General features: G+C 41.6%; 1 protein-coding gene across 2 annotated transcripts in view; it reads right to left on the bottom strand.

Moving 5' to 3' along the window:
- Window positions 1-8,517, bottom strand: part of sgsm2 (small G protein signaling modulator 2) — a gene marked incomplete at its 3' end in the record, with an annotated part of 93,421 nt that overhangs the window by 9,287 nt on the left and 75,617 nt on the right. The window contains 9 exon segments of one of the 2 annotated variants that reach the window (XM_035680666.1): window positions 151-285; window positions 582-714; window positions 2,410-2,573; window positions 2,935-3,002; window positions 3,180-3,304; window positions 5,308-5,442; window positions 5,588-5,736; window positions 6,767-6,834; window positions 8,012-8,179. In XM_035680666.1, coding sequence (XP_035536559.1) covers window positions 151-285; window positions 582-714; window positions 2,410-2,573; window positions 2,935-3,002; window positions 3,180-3,304; window positions 5,308-5,442; window positions 5,588-5,736; window positions 6,767-6,834; window positions 8,012-8,179 — 1,145 coding nt within the window. 2 annotated transcript variants of the gene reach the window in all.

Genomic DNA, 8,517 nt, shown 5'->3' on the forward strand with positions numbered 1-8,517 from the left:
TGGGGTGGGGTTGGGAGGGGGAGGAGAGAGGAGAGACTGGGGGGGCATGACAGGGTGGGAGGCGGGAGAAACGTCTGAAGCTGGGGTGAGGTCTTAGAAGTGGGAGGTGGGGGCGGTGGGGTTGGGTGGGTGTGTTAAGGTGATAAAAACCTTTCATGACATTAGGGTCTGTGAGGTTCCGCGAGCAGATCATTGAGATCATAGCATGGAGCCTATCTTCCTCTTCCTCGTCATCGTCCAGCGACGGAGCGCGGCTGCCCGTGGTGTGGTGGTAGTTTATGGTGACTGCTTGCACCAGTGGGACAACAGAGAACACAGTTAGAACAGTGCCACCCTACAGACCTCAGGAAGAGCATTGTGGGAGAGACACCACACTACACCCGTTCTTTGTAATCACATCATGGGAAAACAAAATTCAAGCAGATATACATACATACAGTATTTATTATTCAAAAGGCAAAAGCAATAACATAGATTGGTGTTAACCATAGAGGGAAGATTATATTTTTGTTTTGTGCAGCCACTACTTCCTTGGGGATACTTTGTACCCGTGTGCATGACAATGTAAAAGTGTTACTTACTAGCGTCGTAGCGGTATCCAGGGTAGACGATGCGAAACACATAGTCAGCAGCTGTCTCCTCCTCACCGTTCCTGTCCTGGTCGATGAGTCTGGCTGCACTGCTCCTCTTCCTCAGTTTAGGGAACACTTTTCCCTGCAGAACATACACAAATGTATTAAAATGTACAAAAGGCTTTTTCCAAAACAGGAACTTAGGTTTTTATTAAAACAACTGTTGTGAGATTTGGAGTTTAACCACCTGAAAACTTGCTTTCAAACCTTAAAAAAAAAATCTGGGAACATGTTGCTCATTAGCTTTCTTTGCTAGAACTAGATAAAAAGATCAATATCACTGCCGTGTCTTTGCGTTAAGTTCGGAGCTAGAGCGAGGAGATGATTTGCCTAGTTTAGCATAACAATTGGAAGCAGGGGCACAGTTATTTAAGGTTTTAGGGAGAGTTACATTGCTATAATGACCTTGACTCTTGATGAACTGTTTCCCCTGCTTCCAGTCCTTATGCTACGCTAGGCTAATCACATCTCAAATTTAGTGACCACTTTTCACTGCAGAACACACACAAATGTATTAAAGTGTACAAAAGGCTTTTTCCGAGACAGGTGCTTCTGGTGTTTATTACAAACCAGAACCATTGGGAGTTATTGAAAGGGCTTCGGATGAACTTATTTTTATGTGCTGTCCACAGCAATGGAAAGAGTCGTGCCAATATAGATTTTCTTTCACACTGAAAGAAAAAAAGATGGCCAAATAGCTGTTAAATTGCTGTTGAATTAGTAACATGGGTCTCCTAGTCCCTCCTTTCTGCAGTAAACTGAAAATATATTTTCTGGTATCCCGCTCCCACTGTATCTAATCCAGAGAGAGAACTTAATTATGAGGCATTCCTCAAGGGCAGGTAGGAAGGAGGGGCTGCTAACTGCAAGAACAGACAGTAAGTTAGCCACATTGTTAATTTCACTTACAGCACCTTTAAAAAGGGACCAAACATTAAGGCTGCACTAAAGGCATCAAAAGTTAATTCTTTTAGTGGTCTTCTGTCACAGATCCAAGACAAAGTGACCCCAACAGCCACTACTGTATATCTGAGCTTGTACAGACAAAAAGCAGAGGAGGCTTTTAACACGGTTTTGCACATGTTGCATTTCACAGCCACAGCTTTAATTGTTTACATTGAAATCACATTGCTTATGGTCCTTCTCTACTATCATAGAGTTCACATTTTCATTTCACCCTTCCATTCCATCCCTTCTTCAAGCTAGAAAATATGAGTGCAACAGGGCAATTTGCAAATACAAAAAAATGAAGCCACAATACTGAATGATAACTGCAACTGTTAACATCAGCCCAGGAGATCCAGACAAATTGGATCTATCACAGCAAACATCATTGAATCCCCCAGAAAAATAAGACTGTAGACATTGAGTCAGGTCCGGTCCTCAGGAAATTTAGGAACTGTGTGTGGGGAAGGTTTCATGAATAGTAATGCCAAAATTGAATTTATGTCAAAATGGCTTCACCATTAGGGAAGCGAACGCAGTCCTTTGTGTTACAACCCCCTTTTGCAATTGAGTAATGGGTATTTACATTTTTAGTGCAGTCTGCATGTTGTCTACAAGTATCCAGGTCATACCGTATATCTGTACCAAGTTTGATTGTGATTTAATTTGAAGACAGGAGTGATTTCATTTGGGTGAAAGGTTGCTAATTCTGACGGTTTGATATGTGCACTCACTCTTGTGTATTTTCTTACCTGCATTATCAACACTGGCCAGGCCTTCAAATAAATGTAGAGGCTTTAAGTTTGAAAACAGTGCTAATGATGTGACACACCTTGCCTTTCTGGGACCAGAGGGGGGGCTCCAGCTGACCCCGTGGTAAAAGCCCTGTTTCCAGACAGGAGAGAAAGGCCAGGAGGTGACCACCAGGGGGGAAGTGGAGGGGCGGCCGCTGGATCCCATCCTGACTGACCAGAACCAGGGTACCGCCACAGTCAGCTGGAATATAGGGAAAGAAATATTATACAAGGATGAGTGGGGAGAAGAAAAATAGGACAGACTGACACATGTAATACATTTTTTGATTAATTTAAGCCATGTTTTTCTTTTTCTTTTGAGATATAGATATATAAACTGTAGTGTACATGCACAGAGAGGCAATATAAAGGTGAAGAAGCATTCACCAAGATACATGATGGGCGCTAAGCATGAAAACAGTGATATGACCTGCACATTTACACTTTATCAACACAAACAATCAATATTTTGATATGACATGACACCCTTATATATATTGTATATAGGTGCTGGGTGCAGTGTGATATGAGGACATATTGTGGAAAAGTAGCAGTTTACTCACGGCGTTGGTGACAGTGGATACAGACTATCTGGCGCAGAGGGACAGTCAATGCATAGTCCCAGTAGATACTAACAGAGAGGGAAAGGTTTTGGATTAGTAAAGAAATTCAAATGTAAAATAGAGCTTGTTGAATTACAAATCATCATTAGCATCATTAAATGCACATTTTTCACAAGGAGTAACCAGATCATGTGTATATTTTCTATAATTGTACAGCAGGTGTGTTGGCTGGGTGTTGTGGATACCTCTTCTCCAGGTCACAGTCTCCCAGCGTGCCATTGATAAGCTGGTTGGGTGTCCACTTCAGGGTGAGGTTATCCCCAGCCTGATGGAGGGACAAGTAGCCCCGCAACACCTCCATGTCCTTCTTCTATCATGGGAGAAGGAAGAAGGAAGGACATGTCATGAGATTTTGAAGGTGTCAACACCACCAGTGGTTAGTGGCTAATCGCCTCTGGACTCCAGCGTCATTCTTAATGCACAGAAATTAGATTGATTTCAGTCTTCTCACCAACTCTCAGAAGCTAATGAATAAGCATATTTCCCAAAATTTTTAAACAGCATTCAAAGTTGAAAAGTCGCAAATAACAATGGCGGCTGCTGAAGAGATTAGGGTAGCGCAGAACTAGGGAGTATTTATTCAGTTAAAGAAGAGCAAAGAATTACAGGCTTCTCTCAATGGATAAGATGTTTTTGCTCTTCTTTCGACTGACATTGTTAAGAGTTTGACTATATTATATGGTTCAGTAATAAATCAGTTCATTCAATCACCTGCCAAGTATTTTTTGAAAGTGCCTGCCCTTTTCCAAACTGATTCCAGTGACTACTTTCCATATGATGCTGTGTAACAAACCACCTGGCGAAGTCAGGTGATCAAAGTGACACTCAAAAACTCAGCTAATCTGCTTCATAAGGAATATTTGATCAGATTTAAGTGACAATGGTAAATGAACAAAGTCTCCATGGCAGAACAAGCAAAAAACCTTGAAATCAGGTTATAAGAGGGCCTCTCACTGTAGTCTAATATGATCTTATATAGGACTATCCTATTCATACAGATGCTGTTAAATACTGTATATGTATTTGTATTGCTTTGTTTTATTATTACTCTGTATATAGACAAAAACTATGTTATAAATTAGGAAACAGAATAAGAAGCATATACTGTACTATTTAACATGCATGCTGTGCGGTGAGTGCTGGATTCATGTGTATGTGCACTCAGCCATGTGTGTTAGCTCTGTCAAAGGCTGAGCAATGTGGGAGGCAAATATGTGCTCATTATGCATTCCCAGGGCCAAACATGCTGGTATTACTTGGCAGCGCAGAGCACATTACAGGCAGGAGAAAGACAGCTTTCATTTCAAAGATCACACATACAAAACACTGTGTGTCTATGTGTGTGTAGCACAATAATAGATGAAAATAACCATCATTTGCAATTTATCTGTACACCAGCTGAGTGGGTGCAAAGTGCTGTCTGTGTGTACTGCATGTATGTAGGCTTTCCAGTTGGATTTCTGCCTTTATCCCAGAGCAACAGTAGCCTCAGGGCCTCCACAGCGCCACAAAGACCTGTCATATCCGAATAAAGTTTCTATCAAAACACTTATGCCAAGGATTGACATGAAGTTAAGACTGAGAGCTAGGAGCTAGAGGCACACATCGTAGCTGTAACACTGATACTATGTCTGATTAAATCATAGTGTACATTTAGTACAGTGTTCACTTCAGATGAACTTACAGATCAGTGTAATCTGTGCCACAGTATACATTTTATATGATCATTTGACAGATAGCTATCATCTGATATGTAAATGTCTGCTTTAGAAAACAGGCTAAACACTCAATAACAACTACAATGTTAAGTTAGGAGTTTAGCTTTCATAGTCTCTTGTCCAATATTTTCCCTTGAGTATCCTCATTAACATGCATTTGTGTGTGAGTGTTGGTTAAACCGAATTACAGAACCCTTTGATCTGGTGTTTGTCCGTATCTACTTAGGTATTCCCTTATGCATTGCTAAAAGGTCCTTAGGAACCATTTTCTCTGAAAACTTTAAGGGATCCATAGCAGTCCTTAAAGTAAAATAATGTGTGTAAGAGACAGTCAGTGACTGAAATGATGGTGACTGAAGCCCACTGGACACTATAAGTGAGGCACAACTTGTATGCTAAACACTCAGGTAAAAGGACAACCTAAGATGCTTTATGCAACGCTCCTAAATAAACCTATTTTGCATAAGGGACAAATTTAGATCGGAAACTAAAACGACACTGGTTCTGTAGGATTATGGAGGAAATCCAACTTGAAACCCATTGTTCAGGTATTGTTCAGAAAGGCTGGTCACAAAGTGAGAATGTGCAGTCATACCGGTTGCACCAGGACGTTGTTTTTGCCGTAGAGAAGGTGTGTTCTGGAGTTTTGGTGAAGAGACTCCACATACTCCCTAGCTGATGCAGCAAACCTGTCTTCTGACATGCTGCCACTGGACTGCCTCTTGCGGATCTAAAAACAGAAAAGATCCTGAACAGCTGTCTTACACAACTGCTTACTTTTACAACAACTCCCATCCCACACATTGTCAGTGAGCACTCCTACCCACCACCGTCCACCAGCATCTCCTAAGGACTGAGGCAGGCTCCACACTCACCCCCAGAGCAGGCCGGCGGCCGGCTGAGGTGTCTTGGCCCCGGTGGGCCCCATGGATACGGTGGCGCTGTACCAGCTCGTTGGCTGAGGGGTCCGTCCAGAAATGATCCGACGTCTTCAGTTTGGTGTACTCCAGAGCACAGGGCCCCACTGAGAACACAGCACAGACAGTAAATAAAATAAAAAATATCAGTGTAATTCCTCAATTAATAAGTCCAGTGTGTAACATTAAAGAGGATCTATTGTCATAAATGGAATCTAATATTCATAGGTATGTTTTCATTAGTGGATTATCACCTGAATATAAGATTACCTTAAAATGTAGGTTCTCCTACATGCTTGGTTGACTCAAGGGGTTTCAGTTGGCTGCAATCTAAAAATTTCACCTCAAGATGCTACTAAATCCTACACACTGGACCTTTAAGTAGTTTTGAGTACATGAAGTAGCCTAAAATTAAAAATAGCAGCATGCAGATTAAAATTCATTTAACTCGTTGATCCACATTCATAGAAATTTAGGGTTCAGTATCTTGCTTAAGGACATTTCGACATGCAACGGGAGGAGCCAGAGATCAAACCGCCAACCTTCTGATTAGTGGATGACCTGCTTTACCTCTGAGCCACAGCCGCCCTCCAGAGTACAAAACAGTGTTAGTAGTTATATATAACTTTTGGACACAGTAATACATGTTTCTGTCCCAAGGGTTCCTCAGTTGTCCACCAGGTGTCCTCAGTGTGGTGCTGTTCCAAACACATAATGCTGATTTCCTCATCAGCCCCACTTACAGCCGCTATCTGTCTCATCTGCACCTCATTACCTCGTCAGTCAGTATGGATAGAGTGTTTCAGCCAGCTGTCACACTGTTCAGCTCGTCTCCTCTGGTTTAGTCTGCTGAGCTGTTTTGCTTATTAAACTTTGTGTCTGGGCTCTCTTTCTTCAGTCTCCTGCTTCCACACTGTCAGTGGAGGTGACTCTAAATTGTATATCCTTACAAATAGTTCTGAGAGTGGTTGAATTTGTGGACATTTTTATGGTCGCAATTCCCAGAACAACTTTCTGCTTTGTTTACCGAAGAGTTGATTTTACATGAATCTAGGAACATTTGTTCTGTAGTTTGGTACTTTTTGTTACTCCTCTCTGGTAATTTTTGGCAGTCAAAGCACAGTGTAATATACTCACCCAGCAGTGCTGCCAAGATGGGCCCGAAGACTGAGTCATGCATCAGAGCTTCCCTCTCATAGTATTTACTGCAGATAAAGACACAGAAATACATGATTCAAAGGAAAACCTCATTAAATCTGTTGTCTAATTTGGAGTCCTCCTGGGCTATATGTGGTAGACTAAGTATTGTCATCTGCACACACTCCAATTATTATGAATTTCGGGTTAACTTTTGAATGTGTAGATCAACGTTGTAATTCATTGAGCAAATTTAGATTCTTTACCACACTAACAGCCTAAATAATCATCAGCTTGATTGACTTACATATTTGCACAATTAAAGCTGCAGTAGGTACTTTTCATAACTTTTTGTTATATTCTGAAACTTAATGATATCTTCACAGAAGTGAATAAGACACATAATCTGAAAAATCTGTTTCCTCTGGCTCCTCCTAATGCTCTTAATGGCATTTGCGAAAACAACCAATCAGAGCCATGAAATCACGCGAGAATACACTTTGCCTGGCTTTAATCTATGCACTACTTTCAAAAATCACAGTTGTTCGGACCAATCAACGTCCTTTGAGGAACTGCTGAAGCTATGGCATGAGCTTGCATGTTTGACTACATTATATAGTTTGTTGATCATCCAATTCCCTGCAAAGTATTTTTTTGAAAGTGTCTGCCCTTTTCCAAACAGTTTCCAATGGAGACTTACAAGGTGGTTCTGTGTACCAAACCATCGGGCACAGTCAGATTATATATAGATTATGATAGATTTCCTACTGTGTGACTGGTGAAATTTACCACAGATGCCTGGGTCAGATTAGATTAACTACACTGCAGTCGTCTGAACATGATGTTACATTTTCTATATTATCTATGTTATAAACAGGAACAGTAACATCACACAATGCTACTCAAGTTTTAAGGTGGATTTTTCTCCATTCAATAAGTGTGATTCACATTGTCATATGTCTGTGAATCCCGTTAGTCCACTTCATGTTTGAGGCTTTGAACAGTGAAGTGGTAGTGCATAATTTCACTGACGCACCGAGTGTGGATTGCTTGTTGAAGCACACGGTGGTTGTTAGCCAGACAGAGAACAGAACAAAGCAACCAGAGAGCGAACACGGGAGGAGAAGGGAGCACTAAATAGGTAATTCAAGGGACTGTTCATCATTCAGCTACAACAAAGCCTGCAGTGGAGTGCTGTGAGTCACTGCTGTGCAACGACGGGGAGCAGAGAATAAAACGCATCACCTGGAGTTGTCCACGATGTACTGCACTATCTTGTCCAGAACTTTCTCGAACAGAGCTGTTCGGACCCAGATGTGTTTGATGGCCTGGGCAGAAAGGGGCTGAGGGGGGCGGCTGGTAGTGGAGGATCCCTGTCTCCTCAAGGGTTCATGGCCCACGCTCTGGGTTCTCCTGCAGGGCACAAGCAGAAGACGGTTAACAACCACTACTGCAGAGAAGAGTTCATGTTTGTATCTAACACAGAACTTTTGAGTCTGACACTGATATGAATATTTAACAACAAACACAATAGTATATGAACTGTTATTTATTAGACAACACAGTAGAGAGTTGACAGGAAATAATACATGTACATGTTAAGATGGTCAGCATTATAAAACCCTTGGTCGCCCCGGGTATTTGTTTTTTAACATTTATAGGAATTTAGTAGAATCTAATGCCGATGATACACAGATCTACTTCTCTGTGAAACCCAATAACCTAAATCAACTGTCCTCTCTCCATGAGTG

Source organism: Morone saxatilis, unplaced genomic scaffold, assembly GCF_004916995.1.
Source record: "Morone saxatilis isolate NCDOM2014 unplaced genomic scaffold, NCSU_SB_2.0 Contig8, whole genome shotgun sequence".
In the NCBI taxonomy this organism is placed as follows: Eukaryota; Metazoa; Chordata; class Actinopteri; family Moronidae; genus Morone; species Morone saxatilis.